This window comes from Salvelinus namaycush, chromosome 5, assembly GCF_016432855.1.
Source record: "Salvelinus namaycush isolate Seneca chromosome 5, SaNama_1.0, whole genome shotgun sequence".
Classification (NCBI taxonomy): Eukaryota; Metazoa; Chordata; class Actinopteri; order Salmoniformes; family Salmonidae; genus Salvelinus; species Salvelinus namaycush.
The window spans coordinates 50,746,722-50,764,543 of record NC_052311.1 but is presented as its reverse complement, the minus strand read 5'-3'; the positions used below and the strand labels follow the sequence as shown (position 1 = coordinate 50,764,543).

General features: G+C 42.1%; 2 protein-coding genes across 4 annotated transcripts in view; one reads left to right on the top strand and one right to left on the bottom strand.

Moving 5' to 3' along the window:
- The window catches only part of ptpn23a (protein tyrosine phosphatase, non-receptor type 23, a), a 28,962-nt gene extending 17,733 nt beyond the window's left edge, over positions 1-11,229 (bottom strand). Inside the window, exon 1 of the mRNA XM_038994379.1 lies at positions 10,388-11,229. Within this exon, the coding sequence (XP_038850307.1) occupies positions 10,388-10,471 (84 nt within the window). The 5' untranslated portion in view covers positions 10,472-11,229. The remainder of the gene's footprint in view (positions 1-10,387) is intronic.
- LOC120048426 (GA-binding protein subunit beta-1-like) lies at positions 10,738-16,333 on the top strand. 3 transcript variants are annotated; one of them, XM_038994386.1, is made up of 9 exons: positions 10,738-11,048; positions 11,927-12,034; positions 12,219-12,386; positions 12,586-12,780; positions 13,044-13,149; positions 13,340-13,420; positions 13,608-13,772; positions 14,587-14,705; positions 14,792-16,333. In XM_038994386.1, the coding sequence occupies exons 2-9, from the start codon at positions 11,927-11,929 to the stop codon at positions 15,257-15,259; spliced, it is 1,410 nt and encodes a 469-aa protein (XP_038850314.1). In that variant the 5' UTR covers positions 10,738-11,048; the 3' UTR covers positions 15,260-16,333. The 3 variants fall into 3 exon arrangements, with proteins under 3 accessions (XP_038850314.1, XP_038850315.1, XP_038850316.1); XM_038994387.1 differs by having other exon boundaries at positions 11,924-12,034; XM_038994388.1 differs by lacking the exon at positions 10,738-11,048 and having other exon boundaries at positions 11,925-12,034; positions 12,146-12,386.
- Positions 16,334-17,822: the final 1,489 nt, after the last annotated feature.

The following is a 17,822-nucleotide window of genomic DNA, read 5'->3' as shown; positions in this document are numbered from 1 at the left end:
CGTGGAACGTGCTGCTGGCTGACTTTGATCAGCTCCTGGTCCCGGCCTCAAACATCTCTCTGCGACCCCAATTTTGCTCAATTGTAGCAAAATCGGAAATATCATGTTTACATAAGTATTCAGACCCTTTACTCTGTACTTTGTTAAAGCACTTTTGGCAGTGATTACAGCCTCGAATCTTCTTGGGTATGACGCTACAAGCTTGGCACACCTGTATTTGGGGAGTTTCTCCCATTCTTCTCTGCAGAGCCTCTCAAGCTCTGTCAGGTTGGATGGGGAGCGTCCCTGCACAGCTATTTTCAGATCCCTCCAGAGATGTTCGATCGGGTTCAAGTCCAGGCTCTGGCTGGGCCACTCAAGGACATTCAGAAACTTGTCCCGAAGCCACTCCTGCATTGTATTGGCTGTATGCTTAGGGTTGTTGTCCTGCTGGAAGGTGAACCTTCGCCCCAGCCTGAAGTCCTGAGCGCTCTGGAGCAGGTTTTCATCAAGGAACTCTTGGTACTTTGCTCCGTTCATCTTTCCCTCGATCCTGACTAGTGTCCCTGCCGCTGAAAAACATCCCCACAGCATGATGCTGCCACCACCATGTTTCACCGTAGGGATGTTGACAGGTTTCCTCCAGACGTGACGCTTGGCATTCAGGCCAAAGTGTTCCATCTTGGTTTCATCAGACCAGAAAACCTTGTTTATCATGGTCTGAGAGTCCTTTTGGTGCTTTTTGGCAAACTCCAAGTGGGCTGTCATGTGTTTTTTACTGAGGAGTGGCTTCCGTCTGGCCACTCTACCATAAAGGCCTGATTGGTTGAGTGCTGCAGAGATGGTTGTCTTCTGGAAGGTTCTCCCATCTCCACAGAAGAACTCTGTCAGAGTGACCATCGGGTTCTTGGTCACCTCCCTGACCAAGGCCTTTCTCCCCCTTCAATTTAAGAATGATGGAGGCCACTGTGTTTTTGGGGACCTTCAATGCTGCAGAAAGGTTTTGGTACACTTCCCCAGATCTGTGCCTCAACACAGTCCTGTCTCGGAGCTCTATTGAATTTACCAAAGGTGGACTCCAAGTTGTAGAAACATCTCAAGGATGATCAATGGAAACAAGATGCACCTGAGCTCAATTTCGAGTCTCATAGCAAAGGGTCTGAATACTTATGTAAATAAGGTATTTCTGTATTTTGCAAAAATGTCTAACACCCTGGTTTCGCTTTGTCGTTATGGGCTATTGTGTGTAGATTGAGGACATTCTTTAAATTGAATCCATTTTAGAATAAGGTTGTAACGTAACAAAATGTGGAAAAAGTCAAGGGGTCTGAATACTTTCCGAATGCATGGTATGTTAGTAAATGTTGTATACAACAACACATTTAAAAATTACACACAAACGTATTACAACTGGCCAATCCTTCTCCTGGAGGTACACTGGGTGTGCAGGCTTCTGTTTCAGCCCAGCACTAACACACCTGATTTAACTTACCAAACCTAATCAGTTGATAATAATGTGTATTATTACTGGGCTGGAATAGAAGCATGCTCACCCAGTAGATCAGAGAGTGGAGCAAGGTTGGCCACCTCTGGTATGGACTTTTTTGTACACCTGAAATTATGCTTTAGTAATAATAGCCTAATTACTAAGATTTGTAACATTTACAAACAAGTTAGATTATTTGTACTTTTGAAATTATATTTTGATTCATTCAATGTTGATTCATTGAAGTGAAGTGTTTAAACTTGTTTTAATTGTTAACTTAAAAACATAATTCAAGATGAACTACAGTAGTGTCAATGTTCATTCATCACAGATCACAATTCTGCAATAAAGGTGTGAACAGGATCCGTCTCTAATTTGTCTGTGTTGCTTTCTTAAATGAAAATGACCTTTTTGTCCAGTTGTGAGCTCTCCAATTGAAAATGATACCAGTAGATAATGTATATGAAGCTAACCATGAGCCAGATTTTTACATAATTTTTCTCACCTGAAATTGTTTAGTGCAAATCCAACCCTTATATTCTAAGTACAGTATTGTACATGAAAATAAGGAGCTAGCAACTTGTAGGCTAATTAAACGTGTAAAAAATGAAAATAATATGGTGTGTGGAGTGTTGGTAATTTTACCTTAGAATAGAGACTAAATCAGATGGTCAATTGCAGAGATGTTGATGGTGGGTAAAGAGAAATTTACACAACAACATTTGCAAGTCAAAGCCCGAATTCCTTTACTCAAAGTACCCATTCGTGTACATGTACGCCTATGTATTTTACAGGGAGTGAGCTATAATCATCAATTTCATGACACAAGTATAATGAAAAGAGCCATAAAACTATAATATGATAATCATAATGTTAAAATACCATTATCCAATTAGTAGAATATTACATGGGAAATGCATGCATAGTGTATAATTTACAATCTTATAATGCGTCTTACTGGCGTTTTATATCCTTCGGATGGCAAATTTCACAATTGAATTTACTCAACACATTCACGAATGGTGGCTTTGATCACAGTTTCGAGGTTTATGAGCACACGCACATTGTTGTGTAAATCTCTCTTCACCCACCATCAACAATCTCTGCAATCCTCCTCCATGCCATGTACTTTATGATTTTGTCTCTGTATTCTAGCATAGCAAAATCATATAGAATTGGAATCCCAGACGCAGCGATGATTGGCTTTCCTCCATCTTTTTTTGGTTGCGCTTGCTCGGAACTAATGACAGGCGGAACTACCTGCCATGAATGAAAGATTATCAAACAAATATCTGCTCCTCACTTGATTGATTAGCGGCAGCGGTGGCCGCGTGCAATTTGCATAAAGTAGAGCAGAGCTGAACTTTTTATATCGCTCCGCTAGCAGAGTTCGCGCCGCTCACCTTCCCACAATCCCCTGCGCATTTCTCTGCGCGTTCCCATTGAAAATGAATGGGGGCGGGATTTCGCCTGGCGAATTTGGAAGCGGTGGAATCCCTACGATAGAAGTACCTGGCCTGCTTCTCGCTAATGTCAAATGTAGAAGAGTGCCCAACTGGGCTTCTCAGTAATATTTTCTTCACCTCACACAGTAAGTCAACAAATACCTTCTTTTTTTTTTTAAATTTAACCATTCAAATTAATGTGACATTATGAGAATACTTTGTTTGAATGGTTTTGTGCGTCGAAATTGGAACTGTATAAATAAAATGTAGCTATATGCAGAAAAGTCAACAGACAAGGACAAGGTAGGCATATCAGTGGAGGCTGGTGGGAGAAGGATATAGGAGGGCAGGCTCATTGTAATGTCTGGAATGGTATGCATGGAACAGTGTCTGACATATGAAACCTTGTTTGACTCGTTCCAAAAATTTAATTCCAGCCATTAGAATGAGCCCGTCCTCCTATAGGCCAGAGGAGGATGGTGGGAGGAGCTATCTCTGTTAATGTTGTGCCAAGACGAGAAAGTGACAGATCATCTCCAACCTGGCATTTCCTAATTTGTTGATTAATATAAGTAATAATCTGAATAACAATAATGAAATGCCATGATAATAACAAAGTGTAATTACTTGTTTCAAAATGGTTTTATTAAAAAGCATAGCAATGTTAAAGTGTACAAACAGTTGTGAACAGTTATGTATGTCGGTGACCGTGTACATTGGCCTGGACAATTACAAGACAGTCACAGTCCCACTTAAATGTCAATTACTAAAAACACTTAAATTGTTCTAACTTAGACCCTATTTTACATGATCTGAGGTTTTTGTGTGTTGCCCACCATCGGTTGAGACACAACATGCTCTTGAATACAGGATGGGTGTCATGTTTGGCTGATAATTGTACTAACATTTTCAGCAAATTTTTACTTTCAAATGGTACCACAAAGATGTTTGGAGCTTCAAATATCAGATAGTGTTGACTTGAATGGGAATCTGTTGTCTTAAATAACACTGGCAATCCTCCAATGGAAACCTATTGAAATCAAATTTTATTTTTCACATGCGCTAAATACAACAGGTGTAGTCAACCTTACAGTGAAATGCTTACTTACAAGCCCTTAACCAACAATGCAGTTAAGAAAAAATACAATAAATAAGAAATAAAAGTTACAAAAAATTAAAGAGCAGCAGTAACAACAATAGCGAGGCTATATACAGGTGGTACAGGTACAGAGTCAATGTGCGGAGTAATTGAGGCAGAGCAGTTGCCATACCAGGCAGTGATGCAACCAGTCAGTATGCTCTCGATGGTGCAGCTGTAGAACTTTGAGGATCTGAGGACCCATGCCAAATCTTTTCAGTCTCCTGAGGGAGAATAGGTTTTGTCGTGCCTTCTTCACGACTGTCTTGGTGTGCTTGGACCATGATAGTTTGTTGGTGATGTGGACACCAAGGAACTTGAAACTCTCAACCTGCTCCACTACAGCCCCGTCGATGAGAATGGGGGTGTGCTCGGTCCTCCTCTTCTTGTAGTCCTCAATCATTTCCTTTATCTTGATCACGTTGAAGAGGTTGTTGTCCTGGCACCACACGGCAAGGTCTCTGACCTCCCTATAGGCTGTCTCATCGTTGTCGGTGATCAGGCCTACCACTGTTGTGTCATCGGCAAACTTCATGATGGTGTTGGAGTCGTGCCTAGCCATGCAGTCATGAGTGAACAGGGAGTACAGCAGGGGACTGAGCACGCACCCCAGAGGGGCCCCCGTGTTGAGGATCAGCGTGGCGGATGTGTTGTTTACCTACCCTTACCACCTGGGGGCGGACCATCAGGAAGTCCAGGATCCAGTTGCAGAGGGAGGTGTTTAGTCCCAGGGTCCTTAGCTTAGTGATGAGCTTTGAGGGCACTATGGTGTTGAACGCTGAGCTGTAGTCAATTAATAGCATTCTCACATAGGTGTTCCTTTTGTCCAGGTGTGAAAGGGCAGTGTGGAGTGCAATAGAGATTGCATCATCTGTGGATCATTTGGGGCGGTATGCAAATTGGAGTGGGTCTAGGGTTTCTGGGAGAATGGTGTTGATGTGAGCCATGACCGGCCTTTCAAAGCACTTCATGGCTACAGATGTGAGTGCTACGGTTCGGCAGTCATTTAGGCAGGTTACCTTAGTGTTCTTGGGCACAGGGACTATGGTGGTCTGCTTGAAACATGTTGGTATTACAGACTATCAAAATTTAATGGGTATTTACCAACGTTTCGGCATCACTGTGCCTTGTGTATTACATCACTGTGCCACTGTGTATTACAGACTTAGGCAGGGAGAGGTTGAAAATGTCAGTGAAGACACTTGCCAGTTGGTCAGCACATGCTCGGAGTGCACATCCTGGTAATCCGTCTGGCACTTTGTCCCTGTTTAAAGGTCTTATTCACATCGGCTGCAGAGAGCGTGATCACACAGTCGTCCGGAACAGCTGATGCTCTCATGCATGCTTCAGTGTTACTTGCCTCGAAGTGAGCATAGAAGTAATTTAGCTTGTCGTGTACTGGGCAGCTCGCGGCTGTGCTTCCCTTTGTAGTCTATAATAGTTTGCAAGCCCTGCCACATCCGACGAGCGTCGTAGCCGGCGGTGTAGTACGATTCAATCTTAGTCCTGTATTGACGCTTTGCCTGTTTGATGGTTCGTCGGAGGGCATAGCGGGATTTCTGATAACCTTCCGGGTGTGAGTCCCGCTCCTTGAACGCGTCAGCTCAACCCTTTAGTTCAGTGCGGATGTTGCCTGTAATCCATGGCTTCTGGTTGGGGGCATGTACGTGCAGTCACTGTGGGGACGACGTCATCAACGCACTTATTGATGAAGCCAGTGACTGATGTGGTGTACTCCTCAATGCCATTGGAAGAATCCCAGAACATATTCCAGTCTGTGCTAGCAAAACAGTCCTGTAACTTAGCATCTGCTTCATCTGACCACTTTCTTATTGCCCGAGTCACTGGTGCTTCCTGTTTAAGGGAAGTATAGATAATAGAATAAACATGACCATTTAAGTTGAGATTCAATGGTGGGTGGACCGGCGGCCATCTTTGTGGTCGTAATTAGAAGTTCAAATTTGTATTCAATTTCAATTGTGTACCCACTGTTCCAGATAAATTGCAGTGGTCTGAAGGGATAGGTCCATTCTATGAATTGTATTTCTATGATTCAAATGACACTCACCCTGTACTTAAGAGCATGTTGTGTCAACTGATGGCGGGCACAACACAAAAACCTCAGATGATGTAAAGTAGGGTCTAAGTTACAACATATGTGAATATGAAGGGGGAAAAAACTGAGTTTAAGCATTTAGATAATTGACGTTAAAGGTTCAAATCTGTTTTTATGTTATATCTAGAAATTATGAAATAATTTGACAACCCTGTTTGTAAGCTTTTAAATGATATCAAACTCAACAGTTTATATTTTCCAGGGACGAAGACAATGGCTGTCTCATGGTATGGTGGGGTATGCAAAATGGGTAAACTTTGAGCAGTTTTATCTTTTATGTTTTGGCATTCGGGTAAAAAAAACTTTCTGACCACCTCTTCCATGGGCAAACATGTATGGAAAGTTTTGTTTAAACCAAAAGGGATGCTGTCAAAAAGTGATTGATTTTAAAATGGATTTACCCTACTGTGTTTCTATTTGCATTGAGGTCAAAGGTGACCAACGCCATGATACATACACAGCAGTACTGTAGATAAATATTTTTGAAAAAAATACATGTTTAATAAACAATGATGTGTAGTTTTGGAAGGATGTCATCAATTTTGAGATTTTGTCAGACAGATTATTAAACACTTATTCAAATCTAGTTAGTGGTGGACAAAATATTAATAGTATTTACTCATGTACGCTACATGACCAAATGTATGTGGAAATCTGCTCGTCAAACATCTCATTCCAAAATCAAGGCCATTAATATGGAGTTGGTCCCCCCTTAGCTGCTATAACAGCCTCCACTCTTCTGGGAAGGCTTTCCACTAGATGTTGGAACATTGCTGCGGGAACTTGCTTCCATTCAGCCACAAGAGCATTAGTGTGCTGACTTTGCTTACAGAGGCAGTTTGGAACTTGGTAGTGAGTGATGCAACTGAGGACAAATGATTTTACGCACTTCAGCACTCGGCGGTCCCGTTCTGTGAGCTTGTGTGGCCTACCACCTCGCGACTGAGCCGTTGTTGCTCCTTGACATTTTCCCTTCACAATAACAGCAATTACAGTTGACCAGGGCAGCTCTAGCAGGGGAGAAACTTGACAAAATGACTTGTTGGAAAGGTGGCATCCTATGACGGTGCTACGTTGAAAGTCACTGAGCTCTTCAGTAAAGCCATTCTATTGCCAATGTTTGTCTATGGAGATTGCATGGCGGTGTGCTCGATTTTATACACCTGTTTGTGTCTGAAATAGTCAAATCCACTAATTTGAAGGGGAGTCCACATACTTTTGTATATATACAGTGCATTCGGAAAGTGTCAGACCCCTTAAATTTTCCCACATTTTATTACAATACAACCTTATTCTAAAATAGAATAAAATAAAATACACTTTCCTCACCAATCTACACACAATACCCCACAATGACAAAGCGAAAACAGGTTTTTAGAATTTTTTGCAAATGTATAAAATAAAAACAGAAATACCTTATTTGCATAAGTATTCAAACCCTTTGCTATGAGACTTGAAATTGAGCTTAGGTGCATCCTGTTTCCATTGATCATCCTTGAGATGTTTCTACAAATTGATTGGAGTCCACCTGTGGTAAATTAAATTGATTGGACATGATTTGGAAAGGCACACACCTGTCTATGTAAGGTCCCACAGTTGACAATGCACTTTAGAGCAAAAACCAAGCCATGAGGTCGAAGGAATGGTAAGGAGAGCTCTGAGACAAGATTGTGTCGAGGCACAGATCTGGGGAAGGGTACCAAAACCTTTCTGCAGCCTTGAAGGTCCCCAAGAACACAGTTGTTTCCTTCATTCTTAAATGGAAGAAGTTTGAAACCACCGAGACTCTTTCTAACGCTGTCCGCCCGGCCAAACTGAGAAATCAGGGGAGAAGGGCCTTGGTTAGGGAGGTGACCAAGAACCCGTTGGTCACTCTGACACAGCTCCAGAGTTCCTCTGTGGAGATGGGAGAACCTTCCAGAAGGACAACCATCTCTGCAGCACTCCAACAATCTGGCCTTTATGGTAGAGTGGCCAGACGGAAGCCACTCCTCAGTAAAAGGCACATGACAGCCCACTTGGAGTTTGCCAAAAAGCACCTAAAGGACTCTCAGACCATGACAAACAAGATTCTCTAGTCTGATGAAACCTAGACTGAACTTTTTTCCCTGAATGCCAAGCGTCACGTCTGGAGGAAACCTGGCACCGTCCCTACGGTTTAGCATGGTGGTGGCAGAATCATGCTGTGGGGATGTTTTTCATCAACAGGGACTGGGAGACTAGTCAGGATCAAGGGAAAGATGAACTGAGCAAAGTACAGAGAGATCCTTGATGAAAACCTGCTCCAGAGCGCTCAGGACCTCAGGCTGGGGGCGAAGGTTCACCGTCCAACAGGACAACAACCCTAAGCACACAGCCAAGACAACGCAGGAGTGGCTTTGAGATAAGTTTCTGAATGTCCTTGAGTGGCCCAGCCAGAACCCGGACTTGAACCCGATCAAACATCTCTGGAGAGACCTAAAAATACTTGTGCAGCGACGCTACCCATCCAACCCGACAGAGCTTGAGAGGATCTGCAGAGAAGAATGGGAGAAACTCCCCAAATACAGGTGTGCTAAGCATGTAGAGTCATACCCAAAAAGACTCAAGGCTGTAATCGCTGCCAAAGGTTCTTCAACAAAGTACTGAGTAAAGGGTCTGAATACCTATATAAATATGATATTTCAGTTCTCTCATAAATTTGCAAAAATGTCAACCTGTTTTTGCTTTGTAATTTTGGGGTATTGTGTGTAGATTGAGTGAAAAAAAATATTTGATCCATTTTAAATTAAGGCTGTAACTTAACAAAATGTGGAAAAAGTCAAGGGGTCTGAATACTTTCCGAATGCACTGTACCTGCATCACATGTAATCTGCTAAATTTGAACCTGGATGACAAATACATGATCAATCTGTCTTAACATTGAATCCCGAATCTTATCAACATTCCCTTGTCATGGTTGTCTATGACCCTTTTGGCTGGACTGGGAGGAGTTGGCCTCCAAATGGCTCTGGAGCAATCCCATCATGCCCTGCTGTGGTAAGTATTCTCCAGTCAGTGATGAGCCTCTCTAATAAGCAGCTACTTATAGTCAGACTCACTGGAGCCACAGTCTGGAGGTAAACAAGACCATTATTTGTCCTTATTACAAGCCACACACACCTCCAACATAATATCTGTCTTAAACAAAATATATTTATGTCAGCCGTAGCCAAATAAATCACACACGGTTGTCTATATGTATTGTGCTTCAACAGGACAGAGATTGTCCTGTTACAAAACTCCAGCTGCACTGCTAGCCTAAACAAAGAAACTCTATTATTCTCTCTCCATTCCTCTCCCAGCTCTCTTTCTCCTCCTTTCCATGGACTGTTATCCTTCATTTCCTTTCCAGATAAACAATCTGTCATACTGCTATAATAAAAATCGTAACCTTCGTTGAATGTCATTGACAAACGTTGCTAGAAAATTGATCTGGGACTAAGGCAGCAAAAAAGGACCAGAGAGGGCAAAGGTCCTCTAGTAATATCTGGAGCATGAGGCGGAGGAGGAAGAAAGGAGATTGGATAGTAAGGCATAAGACGTAATTGTAGTGGGTGTGTGGGAGAATTTCCTCAGACATATGTTATGATGACTATGGCAGAGTTTTCCCTGGCCGGATCACATGGCCAGAAAAAAACCCTGTCTCTACTATGACCCTTCACCTAACGTTACTCTGCTGTTCTCTAATTTTAACTCATTCCAGCACTAATTTCTGAATGTCTTGGCCATTTTTTACCATGTTCTTTCCCCCTTAATGACCACCGACAGAGGTGTGAACATACAGGATTCCAACCTGCCAGACTTGCCTCTACATCAAAGCAAACTAGTCCAGGGTGCATGTGACAATGACATCATTATTAGCTAGACTATCAGGCCTGCACAGAAACCAAGACAGCTAGTTCGTTAGCTACTATAATTTATTTATTTATTGTGACTGGGGTATCTGACACATTAACTACATGTTGACATAAATAGCTAACTAATTATCAACTTAGCTAGCTAACTGTAAACAAAGGCGATTGTCATGGCTGACACAGCTAACCAGATACGAGCTAGTTAACTACCTTCACTTGATGCGTCAGGCTAATAACTGTCTAGATGTGCTCGATACTTATGATTATCTTCCGTAATCCTTGTCTGCTTGACTTCCAATCTCAACCGCCCGGCAGTGCCCTGTTGCTCCACTCCCCCACCCATCTCACCTGCCTCACCGACGGGCTGAACTCGAACTCCCCTGCCTCTTTCAGATCCAGCCAGATCATTGGCATACGGGGGACCGCCTCCATCGCGGCCAGCGACTGCACCGAGCCTGAGTTCAAGTGACTTCAATTTAAATATAACTTCAGCAGTTTTTAATTCAGTGGATTTCTAACTATATATTGTTTCTTATAATCCCCAAACAACTGTGTCATGTCTCCATTTACACTTCAACAGGAAACGATGGACGCTAAGGGACGTGACGTCAGAAGGAACATTCCAGTGCGTAAATGTTTATGGGAAATGTAGTTCACTATATTAGATCAGACTAGTTGTTTCACTAGATGGTTTGAATTTGAAACATCTAGCTATATTCAGTATCTTTGGTTAGGCAATAACTACATGACATAATAGTATATCTTATGTAAAGTGATACTAATTTATTTTATCATCATGTTTGAGCGTGGGAACATTTGTGGAACATTTTTGCTGCACACTACATACTATTACCACTTCCGGTGTGCCTGGCCGCCATATTTGATTCTGTAAAAAATATAAATATTATGATATTTGTTTAGCTGTCTAGCAAAGTTACGAAAGTGTAATAAACACACATTCGGCGGCAGAAATTAGAAGAGTTGCACTTTTAGCGAACAACTATCTAAGGTAAGCAACACTTGAAAATCGAATCCATAGTTAGCTGTAGCTAAATAACAAACCGTATAAAAAAGCTCTGCAACTTAGCTAGTTATCTAACGTTAAGCTAACGAGCTAGCTATTTGTAAAACTAAGTCATTGACATAGCTAGCCAGATAGACAGCTAACAATCTTGCAATGTAGCGAAATACCCCAAACGCCAACGCGAAATACTATTAAGATGGTATTGATTATGTGTCGTGGATATGCTCCTTTTGAAGTCTTGTGAAAATCAAAGCCATCTTCAGTTCTGAATGCTAGTAACTAACTAGCTAGCTAGCAATAATAGTGCGGATGTGGAAGTAGCCAGATTTGGTGCCCACTTTTTTGACATCCGTAGTTTCATATTCGACTTCCACCGGAACATAACATTAACCAAGTATCAAAGCATATAGTTAATGTATTGTTAATTTATTCGATATATTACTAGCTAACGAGAAAAGTTCAAGCCCAGCTAAATGAACTGTGCGATCATTCAGTCAGTGTTTCTTCAGCTAGCCTGTGTTCAGCTAGCCTGTGACACTGTATTTTAGCAAAATAAATCATTTCACTTTTGCCAAGTTGGTTCTTATTGCTGCCACAATTGCACATGGGTTCTGACTACGATTGCTTCACATTTACAAAAACGGAATATTTCCTAGTACTGAAATGTTTCCTTCAATACAACCATCAACATTACACCAATAAAACATATTGATGCAACATGTTTCACAGAGCATAAACAATACTATTTTGGCAGAAAAAAACCTTCTCTAGACTTTTTAGAAATGCCTGGCTTATATTCACTCAAGAGGTTTGTCTTATTGTTTTGACACTTACGCAAAAGCACTCTTTCTGTCTCCCAGTAGATGTCACTGGTTGACCTGGGGAAGCGGCTGCTGGAGGCTGCGCGGGCAGGGCTGGATGATGATGTCAGGACCCTCATGGTCAATGGAGCTCCCTTCACCACTGATTGGGTAAGGGTCTCACTGTAGGGATACTCACATCCACTCACCTCATGTAGCCTAACACAGAGATATTGTTCCTCAGATCTCTTGCGGTACATCACAAATCTACCTATGTTGCAGTGCTGGCTTCTTTCACACAATCCAGACACAGTGTTGTAGGGACTGGGTCCTCATAAACCAAACTGTGTTCTAGCTGGGGACATCCCCGCTCCATCTAGCGGCTCAGTACGGACACCACTCCACTGCTGAGGTGCTTCTTCGAGCAGGCGTTAGCAGGGATGCCCGGACCAAAGTGGACAGGACCCCACTCCACATGGCGGCCACGGAGGGCCACTTCAATATAGTGGAGCTGCTAGTCAGTGTAAGGGCAACCAAAGCTGACAGTATTCAGCTGTTTTATATGAAAAACTTAACAGTTCTATATTTAGTAAAGTGACTGAAATACAAATGTTATTTTATTCATGTTGAATGTTCACCAACCTCATTTTGGAATCTAGGCTACCCGTCTCACTTTCCTATCTCTTTTCCACCACTGGGGGGCGTGCTGTACTCCCTAGCAGAGCGGAGCGGACATCAATGCTAAGGACATGCTGAAGATGACAGCCCTGCACTGGGCGGCCCAGCACGGTCACAGAGAGGTGGCAGAGCTGCTGCTCAAATATGGAGCAGACGTCCACTCCCTCAGCAAGTTTGACAAGACGCCCTTTGACATCGCCATGGACACCAGCAATACTGAGCTCATGATACTGTTACAGGTGAAGGGACTGTGTGTGTGTGTTTTGTATTTATATGGCTCTGATGTTCATTTGTTTTCACGAAAATGCCCTTATGTTTCTATAAGAAGGGAAGTGAACACGGGGGAAAAACATCTAAACACATGCAAGTATGTGTTCTTATCGCTGGTTTATGTAACACGTGTTGAGACCCTGAAGGTTGAACTGTTGCCCAGTATGTGGGAGGAACTGTGTCTGTTCTTGTTAGATAACATCTTCAAGGTGTGTTTTGTGTATGTACACAGGATGGCATGCAGAACCAAGTGAACATGAACCCAGAGCCCCAGTTCATCATCTCCTCTGCTGGGGTCGTGAACCTCTCTGACCTCGTCAACACCACCGCCAAGTCAGGTATGGGCAACTGGAGCACAGGTTACAGTAAGTTGGGTACAAATTTAAGTAGAGGTATATCAAATCAAATATAACTCACTGACATTTATAATTGATATAAATGGGGAACCTTAGTTACCACCTGACCTCACCCAAGACACTTTTAAATGGGATGACTTGATTGAGGTTTTGCATTGTCTTATTATTCCAGGAGAATCTGTCTCTACCACCTCAGTCCTGGCAACACTGGCAGCCCTGGCAGAAGCCTCCGGTCCCATGGGTAACAATGCAGGTAAGTGATGTCTATGCATAACCATGAGGATAACACTACAGATTACTCTGAGCTACTCATGTTACAATTAATAGTACTTTGATCTATATCATTCTATAAAATTATGATAACTCTCTGTGCGTTAGGGCTAACACGATCTGTATTATATTTCTTAGACTGCAATGGTAAGTAACTATCTTTCCCAAAGGCAAATCTGAGGATGCGATCGCTGCAGATTCTGTGGACTCGGCCATTCAGCATGTAGTGGGCGATGGAGGTCAGAGGGTCATCACCCTAGTGACGGACCAACACGGCAACCTGCAGCCAGCAGGAATTGGACAGCAGTTCTTTGTCACTATGCAGGGGCAGCAAAGTAAGTAGGAAACCACAGCCATATATAGCCATTTATACACTCAGTGGCCAGTTTATTAGGCACATCACCCGTTCACAAATGGTTCGCTCCTACAGACAGTGAGCAACGTGGCCGTGGCTTGCTATAAAAGCAGATAGACAGGCATCGGGGCATTCAGTTACTGTATGATTTACTGTTAGAATGGGCAAAATGAGTCACCTATGTTACTTTGAGCATGGTATGATTGTCGGTGCCAGGCTCACCGGTTCCAGTATTTCAGAAATGGCTTTTCCTGGGCTTTTCACGCACGACAGTATCTAGGGTTTACAGAGAATAGTGCGACAAACATAAAAACATCCAGTCAGTGGCAGTCCTGTGGGCAAAAAACTTGTTGATGAGAGAGGTCGAAGGAGAATGGCAAGAATCATGCAAGCTAACAGGCAGGCCTCAAACAGGCAAATAACGGCACAGTACAACAATGGTGTGCAGAACGGCATCTCGGAACGCACAACTCGACGATCCTTGTTACGGATGGGCTATTGCAGCAGACGACCACACCGGGTTCCACTCCTATCAGATAAAAACAAGAAAAGGCCTCTTGATAGGTCCCTTGATACCAATTGAGCAACATTTGAATGCCACAACTTATAGAATCCGTTCCCTGAATAATTCAGACTGTTCTGGAGGCAAAGGGGTGTCCGACCCGGTACTGGATGGGTGTACCCAATAAACTGGCCACTGAGTGTATATTTATTTAGTTTACATTGTGCTCATGTCAGCCTTTTTCAAGACATTACAATGAATGCATTCATTAGTTTGTGTTTTGTTTCTGTAGTGGTGGCTGTCCCGGCTGGTCAGATCACAGAGGAGGTGGTGGAACAGGAGCCTTATCCCTCTCCGGCACGCAAGAGGAGAATAGAGCCTGCAGCCATCTTAACCAGACCCAAAGAAAAGGTCAGCAATGGTCCCCATGTTTGTTGCTTGGCATAATATTCTGAAATCGTTTCTCTCTTCTTACTGTATGTGCCCATTGTTCTCAGAAAGCGAAGTCAGGGGACAGCAGTCGGGAGCAGCTCCAGAAGCAGTTGCAGGAGGCCAACCGGAAGGCCCAGGAGTACCGCACACAGCTCCTACAGAAGGAGCAGGAAGCTGAGCAGTACCGCCTCCGACTAGAGGAGGCCATAGAGCAACAACAGAGCAACAATACCAGCAATGCTACTGGTTCTACCAGCACAGGTGTCCAGGAGGTAGAGGAGGAGGTGGTCCAAATAGAAAAACAATGTGAGACAGAGGAGAGAGTTGTAGAGGAAGACAAAGTGGAAGGGGAGGAGGACGTCCCATTTCCGGAAGAAACCATTCTGGTTAAAGTGGAGGAGGAACTGGATTCAGGGGAGGGAGAACAGATAACAGTGGATGAGACCGAGGAAACGGAGAAGGCTTCAACTAAGGTCACAACAATCCCCAAACGGGGGAGAGGGAGGGGACGAGGACGTGGAAGGAGGCGGTAGTCAATTGTCCCTCTGTTCTCTTGGTGTTCTCTCATGATATGTCTTGTTTTATGCTTTTATATTAATATTAACGGTTATTACTTGTTTGTTATTTTAGAACAATAACATTGTACTTGTATTTGTAACTAGGTTTTGAGATTATTTTATTTACTTGCAATACTTTTGATGAAGAAGCCATTGGCGAGCACTTGTAAGCTAACGCTGAGCCATATGTGGGAGGAGTTAAGGATGCAGATAGCTCCACAGTGTACAAACTATTCTGTGAATTTAGAGAAAGTAAAAAAAGGTATGTTTGCATAGGAGTGTAAATACTAAAATGTGGGTTTGATTGCACTGTGCATTCATTCTCCTAAGAATAAGGTTTGCAACACATTCTAAATAGGATATTCAATCCACAGCATTTCCGGTTCCTGTCATCAGCGTCATGTTTAAAATGGTAGAATCAAGGCTGGCTAAGTTGTAGTTATTTGCGTACCTCAATGTGTGAGTGTTTGGGCATGTGTGGGTGAGGTCGAGGTGTGGGATATCGGTGTTTCTTTGCTAGTTGGCCAGCTTTCTTAAATCTCAGTCTTAAATATCCTCTTCTAGTACTATTTTAGTTGCAGACCACTCAGACACTAAGATACTGTAGGTTTTCATTTTTTGTTCCAAGTAATGTTAGATTTTAGAGTTAATGTGTAAGTTAATGTTATTCTTAACCTCTTATTTTTGTTCTTTTTGAAATTTTAAAGCATTACACTCTGTATAGACCAGCGTCTGTCAATAGACGTTGATCTGTCATCGCAGTCCAGTTTAAACTAATACTCTCAGAAAAATATTGTTTACATATGCTCTCTTTGATGACTAGTTAGTTTGGCACTATGTCCTCCTATGTGTTTTTATAATGTTCGTAAAGGAACACTATCAGGGGTTATCTTCCATTTGGTTAGGATAAAAAATAAAAAAAACATTTTGCTACAAAATAATGTTAGTGAGTCAATATGGGAAAATGTTGAATTGTTTTTTATGTGGAATACCCCTTTCTTAACAAATGTATTTTTAGAATTCAATAAATAAGCACTTATTGTTATTCTATCCATGCATGTTACTTGTCCTTTTTGATTATTTATTATATGACTATTGCTCATCGACAAACAATGCATCTACATACACTGAGTGTGCAAAACATTAGGAACACTTGTTCTTTCTATGACAAACTGACCAGGTGAACCCAGGTGAAAGCTATGATCCCTTTTTGATGCCACTTCTTAAATCCACTTCAATCAGTGTAGATAAACGGGAGGAAACAGGTTAAATAATGATTTTTATGCCTTGAGACATGGATTGTCTATGTGTCCCATTCAGAGGGTGAATGGTCAAGACAAAATATTTAAGTGCCTTTGAACGGGGCATGGTAGTACGTTTCCCATGTGTATCAAGAATGGCCCACCACCCAAAGGACATCCAGCCAACTTGACACAACTGTAGGAAATATTGGGGTCAACATGGGCCAGCATCCCTGTGGAACGCTTTCGACACCTTGTACAGTCCATGCCCCAAAAGGGGGGTGCAACTCAATATTAAGGTGTTCCTAATGTTTTGTACACTCCGTGTATACCTGCAGGAATATAAAACAATCTAAATCTTATGTGTTTTGAATTAGCCCTGACTGACTAGTTTTAATGAATCTTTTGGTTGTATAAGGTTCACCATATAGCTTCTGTAAATAATTATTAGAATGGAGCATTTCTTTTTTGCCTCGTTGAGCCTGAGAGGTTTTTTTTATTTCATATTTTCTCTTGAGGACTGCTGAATAAGTTCATCCAACTTTACTTCTATTTATAGCATTCATTTCACAATGATGTCCCTGGTGACCAATCAGGAAAATTACAAGCAATTTTTTAAAAGTGCTTAGCTATACATGTACAGTGTCTATTCTGTTCTCTATACAGCTGTGATGGTTTCAGCGATGTACCATAGTACATCGGTGTCTCTATGTGGTCAAGGTATGAGCTGTGCACCATGTTTCAACCCAAGAAGCTTAGAAGAAAGAAGTAATATAAAGTGCATGTACCTTAAAGGCACAGGAGTCTTTTCAAAGGATATTGGTTAGATTCATTTTCCCTTTTTACCTACTGGACATGTATCCTGTAGCTAGTTTTCTCCACGCCCATTTCTTCCTCTTGTCAGTAAATGGAGGTATGATAAATGTTGCACCCCAACAGAGGAATCATTCCCCTGCACTGCAAAATCGATTGTGCAATTCCAATATCCTCTTTAAGTCCTACTCATGGCCATTCCCACTCACAGGGGAACATTACCAAGAAAACTGTTTACAGACCATTAAATAAACTTGAATAGATTACAGCAGAAAAACTAAAACGGCTCCTTTGGGAATGAAATTAAGTCAGTGCATATACAGTTGAAGTCGGAAGTTTACATACACCTTAGCCAAATACATTTAAACTCAGTTTTTCACAATTCCTGACATTTAATCCAAGTAAAAATTCCCTGTTTTAGGTCAGTTAGGATCAACACTTTATTTTTAGAATGTGAAATGTCAGAATAATAGTAGAGAGAATGA

What these genes read in the sequence shown, in the direction of transcription:
- LOC120048426 (XM_038994386.1), top strand. Translation starts at nt 11,927, where the DNA reads ATGTCACTGGTTGACCTGGGGAAGCGGCTGCTGGAGGCTGCGCGGGCA. An exon ending in TAGTGGAGCTGCTAGTCAGT is followed by an intron (nt 12,387 to 12,585) that starts GTAAGGGCAACC and finishes ACTCCCTAGCAG; the next exon opens with AGCGGAGCGGACATCAATGC. An exon ending in TAACCAGACCCAAAGAAAAG is followed by an intron (nt 14,706 to 14,791) that starts GTCAGCAATGGT and finishes CATTGTTCTCAG; the next exon opens with AAAGCGAAGTCAGGGGACAG.